Source organism: Camelus ferus, chromosome 11 (genome assembly GCF_009834535.1).
Source record: "Camelus ferus isolate YT-003-E chromosome 11, BCGSAC_Cfer_1.0, whole genome shotgun sequence".
Taxonomy (NCBI): domain Eukaryota; kingdom Metazoa; phylum Chordata; class Mammalia; order Artiodactyla; family Camelidae; genus Camelus; species Camelus ferus.
In genome coordinates, this window is record NC_045706.1 from 11814311 (window position 1) to 11838812 (window position 24502).

The 24502-nt window shown below is 38.8% G+C and overlaps 1 protein-coding gene across 5 annotated transcripts in view; it reads left to right on the plus strand.

Annotated features, from left to right (window-relative positions):
* The first annotated feature begins 803 nt into the window (after positions 1–803).
* The window catches only part of FAM204A (family with sequence similarity 204 member A), a 40053-nt gene continuing 16354 nt past the window's right edge, over positions 804–24502 (plus strand). The window contains exons 1-7 of one of the 5 annotated variants that reach the window (XM_014566243.2): positions 812–856; positions 1187–1407; positions 6512–6753; positions 7427–7514; positions 7653–7680; positions 7875–7974; positions 14787–14876. In XM_014566243.2, the coding sequence (XP_014421729.1) occupies positions 6520–6753; positions 7427–7514; positions 7653–7680; positions 7875–7974; positions 14787–14876 (540 nt within the window). In that variant the 5' untranslated portion in view covers positions 812–856; positions 1187–1407; positions 6512–6519. The other 4 variants (XM_032490800.1, XM_014566244.2, XM_032490801.1 and 1 more) reach the window with 4 other exon arrangements.

Sequence of the window (24502 nt, forward strand, 5' to 3'; positions counted from 1 at the left end):
GACAACGCCTTAAAGAGTTTATGTATATTTTGTTAAATAATTGTGGAAAATAGGGTTGTATTCTTATTATTACAAAACGCTATTTCAGAAAATGGAAGCATTTCTAAAATAGCCCTCCTCTCATCACGGTCATATTATTCTGTTTCATTTTCCTCATAGAGATTTTATTTTTTTTCCTTGCTTATTTTTTATGTTCCCTGAAGCCCATTCTCAGAGCCTAAACCAGTGGCTGCTACGGAAAAGGAACTCAATGAGCTTTTGGCGAAGGCCACACAGCTGGTCACTGAAGCAGACGCCACCATCACCAGATGGTAAGCACCCCGAGAGCAGGAGTCCGGACCATTTTGTTCTAAACAGAGGCTGGCAGGGTGCCTGCTCCATAAATATGTCCAGAAAGAAAGAAGGAAAAAAACAAACAAACAAACAAACAAAAAAACCAAAAAACAAGTAAGGAAGGGGACGAGGGGGAAAGGATGGATGAATGGAAAGGTTCCCAGAAGGGTCTAGAGAGCTTCTGCAAGGATTCTCCCTTCTTGGGGGAATGAACTCAGTTCAAGGTCTAAGTGAGCACTTTCCTTAACAGGGGCACCGGGGTACGACAGGGGATGGAGAAAGAACAAAGTCTTAAAAAACGTCTAGAAGAAAGGGGGAAACGGCGAAAGAAAAGCAGGAAGAAAAGAAATAGAGACGGATCACCCCCTTTAAATCAATTTGAAAACAGAGCTAAGCGCGGCCGGTTGCCATGGCGACCACAGGCCAGAACAGCCCCACCCCATTGGCTGAGATGCCGGAGCCAATGAGAAAGCGCGATGTTGGCGGGTCTTAAAATGGCTGCCGAGCGGCCGGCTCCCGACGGGTAAGTAGGGCTGGTTGCGGGGCTGGTTGCGGGGCTGGTTGCGGGGCTGGTTCCTGGCCGGCCCGGGCTCAGGCGTGACAGAGCTGGGAAGGCCGGGTGCGGGGAGCGAGGGAGCCGGCGTGGGCGGCCTCACAGCCTCTCGGCCGAGCCCGCAGCGCCTTCGGTCGGGCCCGCGGGAGTGTCGGCGGAGCTGGCGTCCTCTTTGCTCGGACAGGGCGTCGCAGAGCCTTCCCCAGCCTCTTGGTGGGCGAGGGGTTCTCCGTCTCACCCCAGCCAGACTGACAGGGGTTGAGGAGGCTTTCGAGCCGGGAAACAGACTCCTGTTTACAGTTGCTGTACCCGGAAAAGAGCTGCAATTGATGGGAGTGTCAGCAAGCTCGACATCCTACATCAGAACCTGCGGCGCTTAGTTCCGTGCCGGGAGGGGATTCTTCCCGTTTGGGGATCGGAGTGTGACCCTGCTTCCAGAGAGCCTGCGGAGTGCCGGGTTGTGCACCCAAGCAGGAAAACGTGTACCTTTCTAGAGCCACGCTCCTGCAGTCTTGAACCCTGTAAGTATTCTCACCGCGGCGTACTATTGAAAATGAGCCTCCAAATGTTATTGGCTACCTGTGACGCTTTCCATGCAGGGTCTTGAGTCTGGGGAAGTGTTTTCTAGCCCTTGACTAAACAAAACACTCTCTTTAATTAAAACACATGCATACGTGCAAAATCCTGCCAAATTGCTGATTTATGTGGGTAAACGGATTGGTAACTTAAATCCGAAGTCAGGCCTGTGATTTAGTTGTCCTTTCTCTACCTTTTTGAGAAAAGGGAGCACATTTATTTTATAAAAGTGAATAGGACATTTACACTAATGTTGATGATAACAAACTTAAAAGTATTTAAGTTAAATAACTAATTCCCAGCCATAGAAACTGATTATTGTGTGAATTATTTAACACGGTCTTCAGATTGATGGATGGTGGTTTATGATTGTCATACAAGTAAGATTAAATTCAGGTCAGACAAGGTTCAGATTTCTGTGATTATTTCTAATTGAATACAAAATTTAGGAAGTCAGACAGCTTCATTTAGTAAAAATGGAATCGAAATTTTGGAATATTAGAGGCAGGGGACATTTACCCGCTAAACCGCTCAGATTAGGTTTTGGATGTAAACAGTTGCCTGGACTTCTAGAAAATGTGACATTATTACCTAAGTATAAATACCCGAGAACCTCTGAAAGTGAGTTTGATGTATGCAATTTAGTATAGTATTTTACATAGCTTTCTGCCCTTAAAAAAAAAAAAAGAGAAAAAAATTCTATTGAGTCAAATTTTAAACAGAATTGCAGGTTGGAGACATTCTTCAGACCCACTATCAAATCTTTGTCTCCAGGAATATATTAATACTTAAACTCTGCCCTCCAAAAGTTATAATTTGAAGCTATAGAGTTCTGTTTTTGTAATTTAAGTGGCTCACAATGCATTAGGTGAGTCAATTCCCTCATCTGTAAAGGGAGTTTAGATAATATTGCCTAGTGGAAGGGTGGTTTGAGGATTAAGGGTAAAACAGTGCCTGTCACATTGTATGTCACATACAGCTATGACCCGCTTTGTTTTTCTTTCTGGTTTTGTTTTTTTTTTTGTCATAATTGGAATTTCCTTCCCTTTCTCTTGAGCATCTTTTAGGTGTCCTCTCTGAAATTCAGTCTTGCTGAAAACTAGCAATCATGGCTGTGGTGGCGAGGTTAGGAGAGAAACTTTATCTTCTGGGGTATTGGGGTTTAATCAGTGTTGTGTCTGAGAGGGTGGAGTGTTACAGCAGAGAATGAGGTGATTCTGGGCATTTGAGCACATATAATATTGAGATCCATAAAGAAAAATTTTAGAGCCGCAAGACATCTCAGCTATCTGGTCAAACCCTTCATGTTATAGCGTAAGATTGATGCAGTGGTTTACCCACAATTAGGTTGTTCAGGACTAGAAACCTATCTTTTGACTTTCAAAACAGTGTTTTTTTGTTTGTTTGTTTTCCTACTATACCATCTGGTTCCCAATCCTTCCACAACCTAGAACCCCTTTTATTATAATTTGATACCTTCATGGATGCTGTATTTTGACAGATTGTGTCTACTAAACTATATTCATTAGCTTTTGTTTTTGTTTTTGAATGAAAATCAAGTCTATAGCAACCAGTTAGAGCCTCTGATGAATGACTATGTGGTGAAGAAGAATGTTTCATTGATTTAAGTCTCCTGACTTAAAGGTGGACGGTATTGTTTGAGGGCAAATAAAATATATTGGGCTTTTTGAATATTGAAATTAGCTTAGAGACCTCCATTACTGTCCTCATAAAACTTTTGAAAACCCTTAGATGAGGGACTGCTGAGCTGTGTCATGTTCTAGATGCCTTGCCCAGGTGTGCTGAGTGGTGACTGTGTGTGGTTTCCAAGGGCAGAAAAAAACCCAGCCATTCAGACTAAAATGATACAGAAATATTTTTTGTTCATTGTAAATTGTATCAGCCCTGTACTAAAGAAGTGCTCTGTGTAGTATACACAGAATTTTATTTTGTAGAATAATAGTGGAATGGAAAAAAAACTTCACTCCAGAGGCAGAGAGTATATGAAATGAAGAAGCTGACATTCAAAACCATAGAGAAAAAAGAGATTCTGAATTACGCTTTCTTCAGGGCTAAAATGATTAAATTAAAAAATTTGACTTACAGGCTAAAGACATGAAAGCTTACATATTAATATGTACTGTAGACTTGGCTATAATCTACACTAAAAACTTAAGTTTCTTGTTCTCAGGTATAGCACGTCTCTTGAGAGTTGCTGAGTAATTTTTGCATTTGAAGGGTAATTTGAAGTGATCTGCTTTAAAATGAATACACTCTGAAAAGCAAAGAATTAGAGACATTTCAAAGAACTAGAGAATCATAATCCAGAGCAACCAAAACAGAAGTAGCAGGAGGCCTAACATAGGACCAGTTGGTACCGTAGTACAGTTGGAAATGCACGAAGGACATGTACATGCTGTGAACAGAAAGGCAGTGTTGTCAAATGTAAGCCCAAAGCAAGTCACAGAGCAGCCACTGCATATTGGCTTATAGGTGATTTATAGGTGAGCTGCTGCTCAGGTGGGCAGGTTCACTTTGCAGGGTCCTCAGTGGCCACCAAATTGCCCTAGTGTTTGTGTGTGTGTGTGTGTGCGCGTGCGTATGTTATGGTCACAGGAGACTGGCATATCACTTTAAAGATGTTTAGGAGTTAAGTTCAGAAACACACCTGATTTCAACTTTGCCTTGTTTTATGGGTTTGGACATAGAGTCCACTTTTTAAAAGTTGGTTTAGTTTTTTTCTCCCTGTGGGTGCACACAAGAAATGATAATACCATCCAGTGACATCCTGAGGATAGTTCTTAATGCCACATCAGCAAGAACTAAAAATAGATAATTTTGAGAGGCACATCCCCTTTGAGCACCCACAGCTGAAGTCTAGGCTGAATGGTACTTGGCTCCTAATGGACAGAAGCTTGCCGTTTGTGTAACATGTTGGTTCTATGAGGTTAGGCATTTTTGCCTGTTGTGTATACTGCTGTATGTCTTGAAGAGGGCCAGGCACACAGGGGGCATGTCAAAGATGCAATGGACAGGGGAAAGAAACAGTGGGTTCAAACATAGAACCCCAATTATGCTAAGAAAGCTAACTCTGAAATTTGTTACTGTCCCTAAGTCCTGAAATGGAGGGTGAGACTAAGGTGTGTTATATGCCAGTGGCAGAGTCATGATGAAACTTACTATCACTCCCCCGACCCCCGCTTCTTAGAACAGTATTTTTTTACTAGCTCAACATCTGTTTTTCAATATTGGCATATTTTATACGATGTCCTTTGTGCTCGCAGAGTATCGCGAGATTACCTCCATTCCTACTTTTTAAATCCTCAGGCCAGATTTAGGGATGTGTCCAGGTTTTATGGGGCTTGGAGTTTATGTAATTTGAAAGAAAGAAATACAGATTCTAAATAGACAATTAGGTATAGCACTTTGAAAGGACCTGTGCAAAAAAAAGCCTTGAAGCTTAGGTTCCATTATCTTTCTGGTAATTTGCTTCTGATTTTATTGTTCCATTCAGAAACAATCAACATTTTTATAGAAACTTCATGTCAGACTGTGGAAATCGGGGAAGTAAATGATTTGTATCAGTTGCTAAGTGAATGAACCTCAAACACTAGAAACCTCAAAACGACCTTTTGAATGCTGCCACCCATAATAGAAATGATAAAAATGCAGTACGTGGCTGCAGAAATAATAGGCAAGAAAAACTTGGTGTTGATTGGGTCTGCAGAACCTCCTAAACACTGTTGAGTGTTTTGGTGGCTTATCTCATTGCATCCTCAGAATAACCCTGTGTGCAGTGTAATTATCCCAGTATTACAGATGTAAAAACTGAGGGTCAGAGGTGTTAAAGTGCTTCCCTCATAGCACTAGAATATAGTGGGGTCAGAATTACAATTGGAGCAGTTAGATGTCAGAGCCCTTCCTCTTAAAAAGCCAAGAGAGTGTTTTGGTGAGGATGTTTCAGAGAGCTAGCAGCCGATAAGCTGGACCAAAACTGTGAAGAGTAAGCGCCAGTTTCTTTCGACCTGGGAGGACGGTCTTAAAAGTTGTCAGGAATCTTTTTCAGAGTGATGCGGAATCCGGCGGAGACAATGCCGGTGGCTTTCTTACTAGGTTAACACAATAGGGGGCAGAAAACTCAGCAAGAAAGACTTCCAGCCTTCCATTTTATTCCTTCAAGTTGGTAGTAAATCATGCACAGTACAACCACCTTCTCTATCCTAGGCATCTTTTGAATCATAATTACAACCTCAATTTTTAAAAGTCATTTTTATTAGACTTAACAATAGTTAATGGTTCTCTCTACCAGTGGGCTGTATAACTAACAACAAAAATTATCCTGAACTTTAACTTGTTTCCCAAATACAATATTGTTATATTAAAAAGCTGTACATTTAAATTAAATTGTTAGGATTACACTGCATTTAGTATTATGTTAGCAAGCAGTATAGAATGTAAAACTAGGACGTCCTTATTATCACCATACTTTTCTCAAACTGCTTGCACAGCTTAAAAATTTTCTTTTGAATAATTGTCTATTCCTTAGACAATTAGTTAAGTCCCCTAAAGTTTTATACATTCAAATACAGGTGGAACATTCAATTTTATTTTCTTCTGTGATTGTTATGTCTTGAAATATAGTATAATAATTATTAAATTACCTGCAGCCTAAAATTGTTAGGCTCTTAATATTCTTGAGCAATGAATGCTTTTACTGAATTTCTTTTTTGGGGACAAAATTATCCATATATTAGAGAATCAACATATATTAGAGAATCAAGGTTCTGTTGCCTTGAAGTCGTTCATCTGTAAGTGTGTCTTATAACAAACTTGTTTAAACTGCTTTACACTTTTTAAAAAATTTATACACGCAAAAGATTTAAGTTATTTTAATATGGAGGGTACATTCTACTTTATACCAATAAAAAAAAATTTAGACTGTTCCCAAACCATTGGTATAAATTACTAGATTCCTGGGGTATCTTTTAATGGCTTTAAACTTCTTTCCATGTCTACTTTATATGTCTTAATTCATCTTTTTCCCTTTAGAAGAAAAGATGTGGAGTGGGCTGCTACCTCCTGGCCTAAATGAAAGTGATGTTGAGTTGGATTCTGATGATGAAGCCGCAGCAGAGAGCTCTGGCCATAACTTACAGGAAGATAGAGAAGATGGGACCGTTACAGAAACGGAGACCTCAGATACCCCTACCGATGGACCGAAAGCTGAAGCAGAGGCAAATGTGAATGCATATGAAGAGTGTCCCTCTGGAATTCCCCTAAATATGTGGAATGTAGGTTTTCTCTGATGTGTTCTTATTTATTCATTTTTCTTTTTCAAATGGAGGTTCTGGGAATTGAACCAAGTACCGAGTGCATGCTCAGTATGTGCTCCACCAGCTGAGCTATACCCCTACCCCCTGGTGTGTTCTTATTAACGCCTGCACTTGTGTGTGTGTGTGCCTAGTCCTGTGTGTGTGTGTCTCTGCCATGGGCAGAATGTTTGTGATTTGGGGAGGTGATAGGTAGGGAGGATTGACTCACAATACCTTTATTACTCTGTGGGTCTGTGGCGCTCAGATACTTCCTTTCATTTTTGTTTTGTTTTTTATAGAAAAAAGAGGAAGGAAAAAAAAACTTAGTAGGATTAGCTACTTGGCCTAACATAATACAAGAAGAGTTTCTGTCTTAATCTCTTTGTTGTCTATATGAGTTATTGAATTTTACTCTTATATTATGAGATTGACTTATTTAGAAATAAATGAAGCTAAAAACTCAGGTTGTGAGTCTCAGACAATAGGGTATTTCAAGAAGAACTGAACTACTTTAATTAAATTTTTATTTTTATAAATATTAGAATATAATTTTTATTACATTGTGTTATTTTTTGAATGTATGCTTTGTTTCAAAACATATATACTTCTCTTTTTCTTTTTCTTTTTTTTTTTTTTTTTTACTTTTATATAGAAATTTCAAGAATTGCATAAAAAACGTTCTGAACAGAAAATCTCAACCTCGGGATCCAGAAGGAAAAAAAGAAAACGCTCCAGAAAAGGTGTTTTGTTTTAATTCAGGTTAATTGTCATTATTGCTAATGTTAAGTTGCGACCAGTTGAGCTCAACAGTTTTTAATAAATGGAATTTTGAAATACCCAAATACTTAGGTATTGACAATTTGTGGTTTTCTTTTCAGGTAAATTGAATGAAGAAGAATCTCGTAGGTAAGTGGAATTTAAAATCTCTTTCTGTTTTAGACAGTGTTGTAGAACTTGTACAAATAGGTGAACTTCTTACCTCTGAAATTTGAAACTAGTTGTTATGATGCAATTGTAGTAACCAATTAAAAACAAAAACAGTAAAAGTAAAAATAAGTACTTTTTGTGTAAAACGTAAGTTATTATCTGTCTTCCTTCAGTGAACAGTCCTCAAGTGAAACCCAGTTGAAGGAGCTTACTCAGTATTTTGGAGTCAATGATAGGTTTGACCCCCCTGTGAAAAAGAAAAAAATCGAAAAGGTAAGGTCTTGTTTTGGTTGTTTTAAAATTCTTTTATTATTATTTTTTAAATTGAAGTACAGTCAGTTACAGTGTGTCAATTTCTGGTGCACAGCACAATGTTCCAGCCGTATATATGTATATATATATGTGTATATATGTATATATATGTGCACACACACATTTGATTTCATACTCTTTTTCATTAAAGGTTATTACAAGATATTGAATATACTTCCATGTGCTATATAGAATAGATTTGTTTTTTATCTGTTTTTAAAATGTATAGTAGTTAATATCTGGAAGATCTTTTTTGCATCTTATATTAGCCAGTAGGAAGTGTTTGTAGTTAGCCTTGCCTAAGATATATCTCCTCATTAGTTTGTTTGGTGAAAAAGTTAATGTGTGCAAGATGCTACGTAAACTAATAGATATAGTTACAAATCATTAAGAAAATTGTTAAGAAGCAAATGAACAAGGAAGGTACTGTGAAGAAATTAAAATGGAGGCCCCGCTTTAGCTGGGAAGGCCTCCCTTAGAAGATGCCATCTCACAGGGACCTGAAGGATAGGAGGGAGCTGTCTATCTAAAGAATGCCAGTGTAGAGGTAATAACCGTCGTGGGCCATTTGAGTAACTGTAAGAATGTCAGCCCGGCTGGAATGGAGTCAGCGAGGAGGAGGGTGTGTGGCCTAAGGTCAGATTGGAGAGGCAGGCAGGCAGCAAGGGACCAAACTTTGTAGGACCTTAAAAGGACACAGTAAGGAACTGGGTTTTAGTCACAATGCAGTTGAGTCATTCAAGAGTCTTAAGGGAGTGACATGATCTAAGTTATGTTTTAAAAGATTGCATCTTATGTGGAGAATGGACCTTGGGGCAGCAAAAGTAGAGGAGAAGAGAACAGTTAAGAGCAGAGACTCTTCTAGGCCTGAGATGATGGTGGCTTGAACGAGAATGGTGCTGCTGAGGGTATAAAGCGGATGGATCTGAGGCATGCTGCAGGAGTGGAATCTCCAGTATTTGCCTCTGGATTGCTTGTGAGGTGGCGGGGAGGTGTGGGGGCATGAGGAGGGGAGGGAGCCATTCACAGTTTACCTTAAGCAGCAGTGTGAATAGTCACAGACGGGAAAGCTTTGGAGAAGCAAAGATTTGGAGTGGGCCTGTGCAAAGTTCGTTCAGGGGCACGGGCAGTAGCAGGCAGGAATAAACAGACTTGGTAAAATGAGGCCGGGGCTTGGATTGGAGTCTGAGCTTGAGATGTATGTTTGGGAGTTGTCAGTCTGTAGATGAAGTGAATGAATACTTAGTAGCAGCTTGAATAAATGAGTCACTTAGAGATACACAAAGGGGAATGTTGACAGAATTCAAGGGCATGAAGCCTGAGCTCTGGGCGTAGGGACAGAGGCACAGAGGCCTGCTGGTTGAAGCCCAAGAATACTGTATCCTGCATGTGTGACAGGATCATTGCTGTACACTACTGAGTGCGTAGGAATCGTTACCATTTTCTGATTAATTGTTCTTGTGAAAAACCTCCGATTTTAAACCCATCGTTGGGTGGTATTGTGTCATTGAGGGCACATGCATTAAAGAGCTGCCACAACAGAATTTTGCGTGTGAACCTTTGGATTCCAATTTTGCCAAGAATTCTTGTCACCTAGTCCCTAGAACACTGGAGAATTGGAACCAGGATCACTCTCTGCTGCAACTGATTACAGCTGCTGAGCAATCTCCTTTTTACAGATGTTCAAGCAGGTGCAGAAATGCTCAGTTTCTTACAAAGGAAGATCCCTGGTAGAGGTTGAAACTAAAACCCGGGCTTTATTACACCATTCTCAGTCCCCAGCTTCACTGCCACAGGGGCTGGTGAGCATTTTAAAATGGGAGCACCGTGCTCTTGCCCCTTGTGAACCTGGTGGGCTGGGAGGAGGCTCTTGCGAGAAGGATGCTCTTGACTGCAGCACACCTGTTCTGAAGCCTGAGGGAGGAGGCTCATGCTGACAGCAGGGGTCCACAGGCCATCTCTGGCCTGCTTTGGAGTTCCAACCGCTGGCTAGATTATTCTTCTGAGGAAAGGAATGGTTAAATATTGGTTCTCATAGGAAATATTTTTTACAGTTTTACCTGTGAATTAAGTGGTCTTTGATTTTCAATTATTGATAATATTTGTAATGTTTTCTCATAACTATGTTGGCTTTGGAATGTCTAAATTATTTCCTAGGGAAGTTAAAGCCGTGAAATTCAATTTTTAGCCTTTCCAAAAGGTAGAAATGTAGGGAGTATTTTTTTACAGTCTATTTATTTTAGAACATTATTATTACCCTACATATGTGAAATTGTACCTTCCTGATCCTGGCAAGATATGGCTAACCTATCATTATCTAAGATGTGGAATTTGTGAAGGATACTAGGATTCCTTGTGCAGGATCTTTTAAAGAACTGTTTTAGGAACTAGTGTTCTGTTTCACATTGTACATTTGATGTACTCTAGAAAAAAATTTTAAGTCAACACCTTTTAAAAAAAGAGGGAAGACCACTATAAATGCTTTTGTAATCACCCATTGATCTGTTTTATGAGTTTGAATTTCCTTAACGGTAGGCATTCCTCTCAATGAATGACATTTGACTTAGAAAGTCATGGCATCCTCTAAACAAGACAGGCTTGTGTCTGCTCAGGATGTTCCCAACATTTACTATTCTGTAAGTAAGTGTACGCACAAGAGGAAAGGAAGGATTTGGTGACACACCAGATTATTTCATATTCTCTTGGTAGTTCAGCACAATTGCAGCCAGCAGGTTCACACTCGTTCTTTGGTTTGGGACACTGTTTTACATACACCTCTGCTGCTGTCATGTTGAAAATTTCTACTGTGAATCCGACAGAGTAAACAGACATTGAAGAATGTCCACATTGGAGGCACCAAGGTAAAAGCTAAGAATAAGTTGAAGTCCAGCAGATAATAGCTACTGCTCAAGAAATCTAGAAAGGATCCTGAAAATCCATGATGCAGTTTGGACAAAACTAGCATGGATTTCTGGTCTGTTATTTTATTTCTCTGGAGCAGAGGCTGATCTGTTACCAAACCTCAGGGACACTTTTTTAGTCCATATTTACTCAATCACTCAAATCTCAAGATCGGTAAAACAGAACAAACTTCTTAATCTTGTGTGTATCATGTGGTCCTTTTCCTTTTTTGTTCTTTTTCTTTTTTTTTTCTTTCTTCTCCCCCCATCCACACCCCTGCCTTGGAACACAGCCAAGCTAAAACTGTTGCTCAAAACAAGGATGTGTGTTTCCAGCACTGCTGTCACCTGCTTCCCTGACAATGCAGAGAGGCTTATATTTTTAAAATGTAATCTTCCTCATATCTAAAGCTGTTTTAAAGTGTTCTTTGTATTAAATACAGCTCTAATTGTGTTTCTGGCAGCAGTTCTGGGACTTACCAATAATTCTGTAATCATAATTATTTTGAATCTGTGTGGGAATTTTTCTGGAATAAATTTTACTCATTAATTTCATTATAAATGTTTCAGGTGTTCTTTAGTTGAATCAATTTGATTAGTCAGCAGTCACTTTTGGAAGTAGTTTTATGTGTACTTAATGGATACTTCCTGGCAAGAAAAACCAGAGATTCTTCTAATAATTTTTAGAGTAATCGTACAATGTCTTTGATAATCTTTTTTTAGTTATTTATGAGAAGAAACTGCTGTTGTAAAGTGTGGCTTTTTTCAAACTTATTTTTTTAGCAGAATACATTTTCTTACTAGAATCTTACATGGAGCACCAATACACAGACCACAGGCTGGCTGCCTTGAGTGGGAGGGAGCAGGGTGGGTGGTGGGGGGAGAGTTGTAGAGGTGCCCCGATGTTCCCCTGGTATCAGTTTGCAAAGCTTCCTCTCTTGATCCTTATGTGATCCCCAATACTAGTCTCATAATACAGGTGAAGGACTGAAACCCAGCATGACTTAGCTAAGAAAACAGAGCAGGTGAAAAGTAAAATGAGATTTTAACCCAAGCCATTTTGGTCCCAAATCTAGATTTTTCTGAGGTAATAGCCCAACTTAGTTTTTACTTACCTGATTCAAATAATTTAAGTTGGCGTGATTTATATGTAAAGATCACAACACTTAATGCTTAATTCTTTTTTTCTTCCTCCTTTATGGAGAAATTACCTATTTTTTTTCCCCTGCGGTCCAATGTAAGACTTTTAAAAAGCTTTAAAACTCAAATCTTATTTCATGAGATAACTTACTGACTCAACATTGAATTCTGGGGTCATATACTTGGGTCTGAGCCCTTGACAAATGATATGGGGTCTGTAGTTAAATAGAGCTGAACCTTCTCTTTGTCTTAATGTTATCCTGATAAGTTTAATAATATGAGTAATTTATTTACTGAATGACTAATGACGTTCTAAGAACTTTACTAGGCATGTTACTTGTTTTTTTTTTTTTCCAACCTTTACCATAACCTAGCAAAGAATGTGGCAGTATTTTCATTTTACAGGTGAGATAGCCGTAGCCTGTAGAGGTTTGGGATCTCACTCAGGTTCTTGACCAGTCAGTAGAGGAGCTGGAATTTGAACCCAGGTCTGACCTCAACAACCATGTTCTTTTGTAAACTGTTATTAACTTTTGGTCTTAAAGTGATGGAAGTGTTTTACTTAAGGATATTTTTTTAAATACTAATGTAAACATTTTGAAAGTATTTGGAATGTTAATATCTTTTCATGGAAGCAGAGAGTTTGGATGTGCATATGGGTGAGAGGAAGATTATAGAAAAGGCATACCTACTCTTGCTTATTCTCTTTCCTTCCTTCCTTCCCCTGCCTCAGCCTCCTATGAAGCAGGAAGAAGAGTTAGAATCTGCTGAAAAGGAAGGAGGTAGGGCTGAGGGTATATGAGAAAATGGAAAAGACATGGAACAACTTCTTAAAGGAATATGGGAACTTTCAAGGGCAGAATTGAGAGCCCACCCAGCTGAGTTTGAAAACAGCGTTTAGTAAAGCTGATGAATTGAGTCATTCAGTTTTCTCTGACTTTGCTGGGACACCTGGATGTTAAAAGCGGTGGAAACGAATGGCTGGGAACAGCCAAAACGAGATGTGATGCTGGAGGAAGCTGAAGGTACTGCTTAGGTCCATGCTTCTCAAACTTTAGCCTGTTTAGGATCACTGGGTTGCTGGGTCCCACTCCCAGAGTTTCTGATTCAGTTTCGCATCTCTAACAAGTTCCCAGGTAGTGCAGGTGCTACTGGTCCAGACCCAGACTTTGAGAACTTTTAGCCTAGAGTCTAATTTGAAAAGATTAATCATGGGTTGCAGGCAAGAGAGGGAGGATAGAGGAATCCAGAAAGGGGCTGAAAGGACTGTAAGAATAAATATGGTGGTGCTGGAGCAGGGTATTCCACGTGAAGACAGGGCAGGATCACTGGCTTCGAAGACTTGGGGTAAGTGGAAGGGGCAGAATCTTGTGTTTAGAGAGAATTCTAGATTGTAAAGCTGTTACATGGCCTAAAGCAAGCCTATTCAAGGTATTGGTCTCCCAAGAGATAAAAGACTTGTACCTGAATGTGACGCAGTGTACTGCTTCCTTCTTTGAGACGGTCTTGTCCTCTTCCCTTACTCCTCCTCCCCTGAGAGAAGGCAGCTAGACAAACCTGTGCATGTACTTGATTTGCATTCTGGCATGAGCTCAGTTTGTAGACTGACTTCATTTGCAGACCTGAGCTTTTACACAGAGCACAGACATGGACAGTCCCTGCCTAGAGTATAGATTCTGGATGGGTGTTAGAGGTTGCTGAAGATGTAGGATGTTGGGAGAGTGGGTCCAGGGTGTTGACTGGACCATCAGGAGAAGAATTCTGCAGAAATACAAGACACATTTCTGGAAATGGGTGGATGATGACAGGACCAGTATGGGAAAAGGACAGAAGAGCAGTGCGGCCTGGGTCAGAGCCTCTGGGGGGCTGTTGAGTGATCATCTCAGTTACAGTTGGGGGCAAGGAAAAGTAGCCTAGTCATCCTCTCAGGCCCTTGGGTGGGACGAGGGATGTGAGAAGGAACAGTCTTCTCCACACAGACATCAGGGACAGCCTCTTTGTTTCTGTAATCTTTTTAGGCAAATTACGTGTGGGCATTTTTAAAGTCTTGTTTCAACAAGGGCTACACGGGAGCAAAATTTATCTCAGTTGACTATATTATCAATCAGTACAATGATGGAAGAGACATTCCCGGGGCTGCTTTTATTAGGTTAAGGAGGGCTAAGTTGGTCAATGTGGAAGATACACTGGATAAGCCATTGTTAGGATAAAAGAAGCATGTAACAGACTATTTTTTAAAAATTTTTATTGCCTGTAAAAGCTATTTCCACAAACTAAAACTCAGTTTAAGTTTAGTAAGCATCTTTCCATAGTGTGTGATGTATCCTACCTGGTCTGTTTGGTGATCGTCAAGTTGTTGTAAGGATTTAGTGAGCTTCCTTACAGTACTAAGCCCAGGATGAACTGCGTAATGAGCATACCGTAATGTCTCCCTTTCATCATTAACATTGTATCATTATGAAGGGAAAGCCTAGTCCTTAGAGTCACAAAAATCTGGGTTTGGGTCTCTTTTTTATTAGTTCAAGAACGGATCTGACCTTGAATAAACCATTTAATTTCTCTGGCCGCCTTCTCATCAGTAAATGACAGTGGTACCAACCACCAGGTGCGGTCATCGTGAGAATTAAGTGGTCTAAGTATGTAATGTGTTCGGTGTGGTCCCTGATGTAGTCTTTGCTAGCAAATGTTTGCCTTTCTTTCCTGCCTCTAACTTTTAGGTTTCTCTTGTTTTAGTCTGGCCTTGAAAAGAGCATAGACCAAGCTGTGGACGAGTGGAACATTGAGAAGGCTGAGGAACTCAGCAACCAGCTGGCTACTCGAGAGGTGAGTCAGTCAAACTGATGACACATTTGTGTTTCCAGATTTTCTAAAATGTACATTCTTTTTATGATCACAAGTAAGTTCAGTATTCAGATATTTGATACAAGATTTTCCTTCTTGTCCATTTTCTTCTCTCTTATTCTGCCATTTATTTCAGAATGCTGGGTTTTATTTTTGTCTTTAATGTCATTAAATTATCCTGGTGTGAATCTTATGATGGAAATAATCCATGACTGGTATTCAACCCTGGATTTCCTCTGGTTCAGAGAGCTTTTTGCCAGTTATGATTAAAAGGCTAACTTTCTTTTTCCATTTGTATCTTTAACTCAGTTCAGCTCTCCCTGAGGGCAGCCGTGTGTTCTAATGTCAGATCTCTCAGGGTTTTCCTAACCCTTGCTCCCCAGAGTGCTTTCTTACTGCATATTCTAAGCAACTCCCTCAGCCCTAAAGAGTTTTCAGCCCTTTTTTAGCCTGTAGTCTATAATATATAACTAATAGGTATATTGAATATTCTTTTCCCAAGTGCACAAGGCATCCGGAAGATTCTCACATGCACCTTCTGGGAGGGATATTCCTTCAGTTGAGAATCACTGCCAGGTGTCACTAGGCAGAGTCACACATAAAGAGCTCACGGTGGCGTATGTTTTACTGTTGTTGTTTTGTAATTCCTTTTTGTCCTATTTTTTAGAAGGAAAGCTCTCTCATAGCTTTCATTTTTAGTGTATCCCTACCTTCTCCGCCTTATTCTTAAACTGAAACTCCTCCATGATGTTTAGTTACATAGAAGACATCAGTCATCTGTGTAAGCTGTTGGCTGGGAGCACTATTCTTTCTTACTCAACTGCAGGTGAACATTTTTTTCTAAACAGATTAGTGATGAAATTGGTATTTCAGTAAATTCTTCTGTGGAAGCCCCAATCCACTCTTCCACCCTCAGACGTCAGAAAATCGACCACTGATGGCTGGTGGCGTGTTTGTTTTCTCTTTTTGGCTGTTGGCCATAAGTATCTTGTGGGGTTTATATTTTTATGTGGGGGAGAAAACAAGTTCAGAAGTGAGGCTTAGGAATTCACAAATTATCCTTTTCTCCCCTTAAGCCTTTTGAAACAATTGTCACATTAAATACTGCTGTTTATAATGGGTATGTTTATGTATGTGCGTTTATTAATGGCTTATCTAAAGGAAGTTATGAAGCTATGAGCTTGAGTTTGGGATGTAGGCAAGAAACAACATAAATGACAGTTATGTGGCCTTTCAAAAAGTGAGATTTTAAAAAACTTTCTAATGTTGGCTTTTTTGGGCGGAGGAGAGTGGTGTTGAGATTCACTTTTCCCTTCCAAGCTTATGATGTTCTTGTGTTTTCAATTTGACAGTTTGCTCTATTTCATCTTTAAAGTAGCCTATTTTGATTTCACTAATACAGCATTCCTCAAGTATAATAGCATTTTATTACTCTTTCCAAATAGGAAGATCCAGGTACTACATTTTAATAAGGTGAATTTGGTAGTGTTGAATGGTTCCACAAACTCAGTAGGATTTCAGTGTTAGCTTTTGGTTATTATAGTAGCTTCTTCAGGTTGAGAGGTGTCTGGGCCCTTATCCCTACGAGTCAGTTATGTGCGAAAGATCATCTTTAAAATTCTATTCAACAAACTCAGCATGTACTACATTGTGTTAGTAAGTGGGCATTTTTGGCACTTGGGACTTACTTTTCCAGGAAGTGCTGTTAGACGTGGTGGTCAAGTTTCTTGGCCAGCTGGCAGGTACACATAGTGTAGTAAATTGTGCCAGTGGTATATGTGCTCTTTAGATTTTGAGGAGTTGACCATGAAATATCAGAGCATGGTGAGGCATGCTTGTGGGACCGAGAGAGGCTTCCGGGGGTCGATACGGCTGCAAGGATGGGGAAACGTAGGCGCAGTTGGACATGATGACGGGGGAGTGAGAGTGGGTCAGGGTGCTTTCAGGGGCTGAAAGGAACAGAAGGCAGCAACAGTGATCACCACTCTAGGTCACACCTAAACAGGGAGTGTGGAAGCTTTTGGTGGCCTTCTCTGAATATCCACCTCATTTGGGTCAGAAGCAAACATTTTTAGAGAACTGATTCTTGAGTACTCCACTTAAATGCATGTTGTGCCATATGTTTGAGCACGTGTCTTGAATCCCTTTAAAAATTGTGGGTATTATTATTTTCTCTCCAGCAAACGTTGGTAGCACCAGCACATGGCTGGTCTCTGAGTTGACTAGATAGTTCCAAGAAAGCTAAAGATAGACATGTAATAAAACCAGCAGGGCCTTAGGGCATAGCTGCCTGATTGTTTTCAGAAACACTTCTGGCTTCTGTGTCTTCACTATTCTTTCAAGGATCATAGGAGTCCACAAACTGATGTCCTGTTGTCATTGCTTTGTCCAGAAGACCTAAGAGTTGTGTATTCTGTGATCTCTTCCAAATAACAGGGTGGCTGTGACTCAGCCAGAGGCCCTAGGTCAATAAGTTTCCTCAGATCTTTGCCTTGTACTGCAAGCCCTGGTCTGTGGCATGAAAATGTGGGCTCCACATGATCCACCAGTGGCCGGCTGTTTTTCCTTCTGTCTTTTTTCTATTTATTAGCACTGCCTCCCCCCCCCCCCACCCCAGAGGCCAGGGGAATTCAGAAAGAAGCATTTGCTTTACTGTGGGCTCTGTGTTCCTTTTAGGTAAAGTTAGTAATGCTAAAATTTTAAGAGTTGAACATACTTGACAAAAAAAAAATTTTTATTTTGAAATAATTTCAGACTTCCAGAAAATTGTAAAATTTGTAAAAAGATTTTCTATTTCTCCCAGATATTTGGAATGTTAACAGGTAACATTTACTTTGCCATTCTTTCTAGTTTATATACCTTATTTAGATTTGCCAAGTGTCTCACTGATTTCCCTTATAGCAAAAGAAAAATTTCTTTTTCCTGGTCCTAGTGCATTTTGCTGTCATGCCTTTTTAGTCTTCTTTAACCTGGAATGTTTCTTCAGTCTTCGTTCTCAGGATCTTAGTATTTTTGAGGAGTAGGGGCCAGTTATTTTGTAGGATGTCCCTCAATTTTGGTTTCTCTGATGCTTCCTCATGATTAGATTCAGGTTATGCATTTTTTCACAGGAATGATGCTGTGTCCTTCTCCGTGCAGCCTATCAGGCGGCATGTGGTACCTTTTTGTTCAATTTATTGATGATATTCCTTTGATTATTTGATTAAGGTGGTGTCTTCACGTTTCTCCTCTACACTATTACTGTTCTTCCCTGTGTGATCAATAAATATCTCATGGAGAGATGGGAAAGGATTTGAGACTGTGTAAATGCTCTTCTTCTCATTTTTCTTTACCCACTAGTTCTAGCATTCATTGCTGATTGTTTTTCTGCTTGAGACAGTTGTTATTATAATAACTGGTTGCCAAATGACTTTAGGTCTTTAAAACACATTATTTGGTTGTACTTCCCATCTTTACCTGGCAAACCAGATCTAAAATTTGCCTTAAATGAGATACTGGATTATAGGATCTTTTATGTATCTATGTTAAGTCTCTCAGTAAACCTGGACAGTTGGGATTGGATATGGTTTTCCTCAGTGATGCGCTGGGAGGGATGGGTCGCTGTGGCCATGTGTCCACCAGTGGCTGCGTGTTGGCTCCCCACCTCGTCTGCCTCACCAGTGGTCACTCGTGAGCTTTCCCTTCCCTTCCCTGCCATGTGGACTGCTTGTCGGAGCCAACGGAGTGGTGCCTCGAGGCCTCCGAAATGTGTGTTTCCTTTGAGGATATTAAGTTTCTGTATTTTGTTTGGTCGTGCTGCTATTTTAGAAATGGGAATTGTATAATACTGACTAGGTATTTTCCATCGTAAGAGTTGTTATTTCCTGTCACATGTTATGACAAATGAGATGGCTTTAGAAACATATAGTGTTTTCAGCACTTATAAGGATAGTAAACATTTTTCTCAAGTGTTCTTTTTACTTCCATACAGATATAACACTTTGTTCTAGTAAAATAAATTTATTTAGCGTGGGGTTAAAGAATTCTGATTAAAGGGAAAAACAATAATTTGGGCCTTATTCTTTTCCTTGTATAAGTGGAAAAACATCTGGAAAGTTTTTGCTGTTCAGACACAGACATTGGAGAGATACTGATGCCATGTTAATTAACCACCCATGAAGAATAACTAAAGTAATCAAGATGGAATTCTTGAATAAATAGTTTAGTTTGAGGTTTAATTTTTAAATTTTTATTCCTTGGTGCTAATCACCATGGATATGAAAGATGGATTTTGAGAAGTAAGTAATTGTGATTTGGGGCAGAAACCCTTTATGAGTTAAAGGTATATGTGCATGGTAGGTGTCCTTTAGGAAATCAGGTATATTGGTTTTTCATCAGTACTGTGTTCTTTTTTCAAGAAGCAGTGACTGGGACCTGCTGATAAAGCCTTTGTTCAGAGGCACAGATCCCAGAGTTCTTAAAGCCTTTTCCAACCATAATAAGTGAAACTAATTTTTGATGTTTAACATTTATAAGCCTGTGAAACCAATAGGGCAGCATCAGTATTGAGAAAAATGAAGCCAAAAGTAGAACCATGTCTGAGAATGGGCCTTGAAAACCATTCCTCGAAACAGAACACAAAGCAAACCAAACCGGTTTGCAAAGAAAGGCTGTCAGTGTACCGTCATTATGACACAGCAAGCATTTATTTTTCCAGAATTGTATTCCCTTAAATTAACGACATTAAAGATGTATATTACCTGGTTTGGGGGCATGGCTCACGTTCATGTGTTGGAAACCTAGATTGTGCTGTCATGTTTAGTTTTGCCATGTAGTAAGGTGGGTGCTTTGGGACTGTCCCTCCTGTTGATTAAATCTGTCTTTGTTGTTAACAGTCTTGGAGGAGAGACAAAGTGGAAGAATGTACTTGGGTTTGTGTCATACTGATGAAACTGTTCTAATTTGCAAAAAAAGGGTTTTTTTCTTAAAAAATACTATTTATGTGTATATCCATATGCCTACACACACATGTTTGAGCATGTTTGTGGCTTGTTAACCTCAGGCCTGAGTTGGATTCCATTCATTGAGAGTGAACCTTGAAAATGCCATCCTTTGGTACTTGTCTTTTTCTGACACACTATCTTTGTTACAATACCAGTTTGTAGAAAACAGTAGAAACAAGTGTTTTAAAATGAAGTGCTAAAGCATGGATTTAATAAAGTAGGCAGCACTTCGGTTGAATCTCACATTTTGGAAAGAGAATTTTTCTCTAGGCATCTTCATGTTAGCCTGCTGTAGATAAAGACCAACTCGGTTTGGCAACAGACAGTGAGTTTCTGCTATTGAATGAGTCATACCTGCATTAACTAGATGGATTGCTTTCAGTTCTAGCTATACAATGTCAGGGCAGAAATGGGGGGGGGGGTTGCCTGTGAATTTTGTTTAAGCTTTGTATAACTCATGCCCTTAAAGATGACTTTTTCTATAAGTGACTCAAATAGGATGATCTTTGGCAGCACCAAGTAAACTTAATTCCTTGAAAGCATCAGTACACACTTCATGTTGTAACGTTATAACCATTTTGTGTAACTTAGAAAGAATAGTCAAGTTGGGGTTTTTTTGTTTGTTTTTTTTACAATTTGCAAGGTATTAATATTTACAACTGAGATATATTGGTTATAATCTGCTACTATCTTTGTAAAGGACAAACCCCTTCAATTTGGAGTAATGACATATAAAATGTTTCACATTTTAAACTCTTTTGTTCCAACTTATGAATGGAGGCCTGAAGCAATGACTTTAGCTTTTAGTGCTGTTGAGCATAGTATTTATTTAGAGTCTAACCAAGGTATCACAAGTCTAAGTGATAAAAAATTGTATCTCACTTTGATAATATTCTTTTTATAGATATAGATAACTATTACATTGGCAGTATGTATTAAGCTGAGAATTTAATTTTATTAAATTCATTAAATAGATGACTTAGATTTTTGGATTCCAAAACATAGGTAAAGTTAATAATGTTGAAATATTAATAATTTGTTAATATTTAAATAACAAAGGTAGGAATGGCCTTTAAAAAAAGAAAACTAATGTTTAAATTGAGTGAGTTGTATTCTTTCCTAGTTAAATAAATTAAATACTCTCTAAATTTGGGCAGTAGTAATCTGTTGCCTAAGTTCTATTTTTAGAGCAATTTCCTAGAAAATCTGCAGGTGTTCTTATTGAAGAGGCTTGTATATATTTGAGAAGATAGTTTCTGTTTTTTATGTTAAAGTCTAAGAAGTGGTGGCCCTTTCTCAGAAACATTTCAGGTGCTGTGGCACTAGCCCTAGCACTCAGAGTTTTTCCGGTACCGTTCCCTGAGAGAGTTATGGCTGCAATTCACCCTTTTCACTTCGGTTATTGATTTTATGTTGATGTACATACTGTGTCGTCTTGATGGAATAAGAGGTTCAGTTCTCCACCAACACCAAAACCCTCTTAAATAGTACAATTTTGACAGGTTTACTAACGTCAAAGTACCTGAAGTATTCTCATATCCAGAGTTCAGAATTGAAACATTTGTTTAAATTTTTGAGATAGAAATACTGACAAACTTGGTAAGTTTGAAGTTACTTCTCATCAGTGCTATTTTCAAAGCTCATATATTTTAGGAAAAATGTTTGCATCACATACAAAGGTGAATTGAAAGACATTATAGTGAAGCAAATCTTGTGGTTCAAAGTATTTATAATCTAGAGGGCAAAATTAGTTTCTTCCCATTTTTGTAACATTTCTTGTAGAAATATTGTAACAACTGTGATTCCAAAGGTAAAACAATTTGTTCAGATATGAAGCTGAATGTATACTCCAATTAGCTATCATAAGAATTTATCGTTAGAACCTGTGACCCTAAAAGGGATGGCAGGTGCTTTCTATTTTCTTAATTATTGTGATTCTAGCCACTGAAGATAGGGTAAACAAAGTAAAAAATACATTAAATAGCACTCATTTATACAGATGAAGAATTTAAAATTGAGTATCTCCATTTCAACATTTTATTTTTACGGAAAGGAAAGTTCCTTTGTTGCTAGTACCAGGGATGTATATGAAGAATACATTATTTCATACAGTCACCTACTGCCTGCAGACTCTGGCAAAATTTATTTTATGTCCCTCTGAAACTTTACTACCCTGCCTTCCATCCCTTATGTTTTCTCTGTGTTTTCCTCTTCCCAGTTAGACAGCAGTGTCAGACCACTTTCTTTGTGGTGTATTTCACTGATGAGCATTGGGGAGGATGTAGGACACTGGGGAGAGAGCGCCCCCGCTGAATGGGCTCCCCTGTGGGCAGAGGGATCAGCCCCTGGGGAAGCTGGGCGCCTGCCCGGGAGGGCGGGCCGGGTGTGCGCCCCTGGCCAGGACCATCCAGAGCCGACTCACTGTCATGCACTTTGCTCATTTCTCAGGGTTTTTTTAATTTGATTTTTCCTCTGTGTGTCATTTTGTAGTCTGTGCATAGTCCGGGGGCTTTTAAATGGTGATTTTAATTCTTTGAAGCCTTGTTCTCCTTAGTTCTTGAAAATAATTCAGTTCTTTCATATAGATAAACAGTTGGCGCAACGTATGGGAAATAAGCTCTGCCTGTCCAGGTGAGGGAAGGTCTAGTTGAATTCCTTTACACGGAGCTTAAAATATGTTCATTCCCACAAAAAAATGGTGTACAGCCTTGAAGGTGGAGCATTTTAATATGAGGAAAACAAAAATGGTGCTGGGTGATGGGTTTTTCTCTCAGGCTTTTAGGTGTGTTTTTTAGATCGCATTGCATTGAGGACATTTTCTTTTAACCTCTGGGGAGTGATTGGGTGATCACCTAGAATGGTGTTCCTTATGGTCTCTTTTAATTCTGTTTATCTGTGCTTTAACAAACCTTAAAAAAAGATTTCAGATGTTACAAGTCTAATTAAAGAGACAGACAAAGCACAGTTTATACTGTAGATTTTTTCTGCAGTTCAATTAATCAGCATGTTTTCTCTTTTAATTAAAACCATTTTAGTAAATTAAAGCCCACAGCAAAACACATATATAATTTGTTTGTAATTAGCTCTTAATTGGTGGTAGTTGAAGCTTAGCACCCTTGGTTTCTTTCTTCATGATTGCCATTTTATTAGCAGCCAGTCATTAATTAATCTTTTTCTAATTAGCTTATAAAACTGTTGATGGCACATTATTGTAAATGTGATTTTAAGTTCAAAGCTTGTTAATAAGCTTTCTTACTTAGAAGAACAGAGATAAAGAAATTGCTGAAAACAGTACTACAGTTCTTTAAAAAAAACTGTCTTTCTTATGGGGACTGTGTAAAGCATCTAACAGCTTATGGTTAATTTTTTAATGCTTTTTTCCCCTTATGAATGGAATAAGTTGCTTGAATGTAAATGTCTATATCCAGGAGTAATTTCAGCAGTATAACATCTTTTCTCCTTCCTTTGGAATACTGTAATCTACATATAATTTGAAGCCTTAATAGTCATCATTAAAACAGGTGTTATATAAACTATTTCACTATGAAATCAAAGTTGAGGATATCACATCTCATGGACCAAATACATTTTTTAAAAAATAAATTGCAAGGTGAATTATATATGTGTATATATACACATACAAATGATATATACAGTATGTCTATACAAATATATCTTATAATGTATTTTAAAAACAGGATTTGTTATGTTATGCTTTGAAATAAAAACTCATTTGGCTTTAACTGATACGAAGTTGTGGGTATAAAAATAAATAATAGGTGTTTGTACAGTTGTACACACACATGGATACACGTATATGTACACACGCATACAAGCCTCTGCGTGCACATTTTAAAATGACAGTGAAATTAGGCTGTTTCCTCTAAGAGAGAGAACATGACTTGATTTAAAGCCCAAGTTTACATGACTGGATATAGAATAGCTTATTTGCTGTCATCAGAGCTTCAGCATTGCAGGTATGACCCTGCAGAGGAAGGTACCAATCCGCATGTAGACATCCTGAATTTACCGTCCCACATGCCACATTAACGTGTGGTTTGAGTGAAAAACATTAGCCACATCGTATTCTTTATTGAAATATACTATCGATTTCGTAAAACTCCTTAACTGCATGGTGTTCTGAGCTGTTTATCAATATGCATGCAAAGTTTTGAAAGTTGTAAAAAATAAAGCATCATCAGTCATTGGAAGTTCTTTTTCTTATTTGCTCTTTGAACTTTGCATGTTATTTCAACTTTGGCTATTTCTCTGCTTGTTTTTAAGAAGGCATTTTATGATGCCATGCAAGAGACACTAGAAAGGGATAGCTGACAAGGAAAAAATTAAAAATTGGATAAAAAGTAAATGAATAATGTCATATTACCAAAAAGATGAGAGGCTAATTTGTGCCGACTTTTTGCTAATTTTGTTCAAGCCTCAAAATGAGGAGCTGTCACCCGTTCTGTGTAGCACTGATGACAGTGCCAATGATCCATGAAATAAGCTGCCGCTGGCTTTGTTCTGATAAGAATGAACAAATCTGCACAATGTTCAGCTCCCAGAATCTCATTTTCATACTTGCATGCAGGCGAAAAGAAATAAGCTGTTTGCAGGCTTGATTAATCA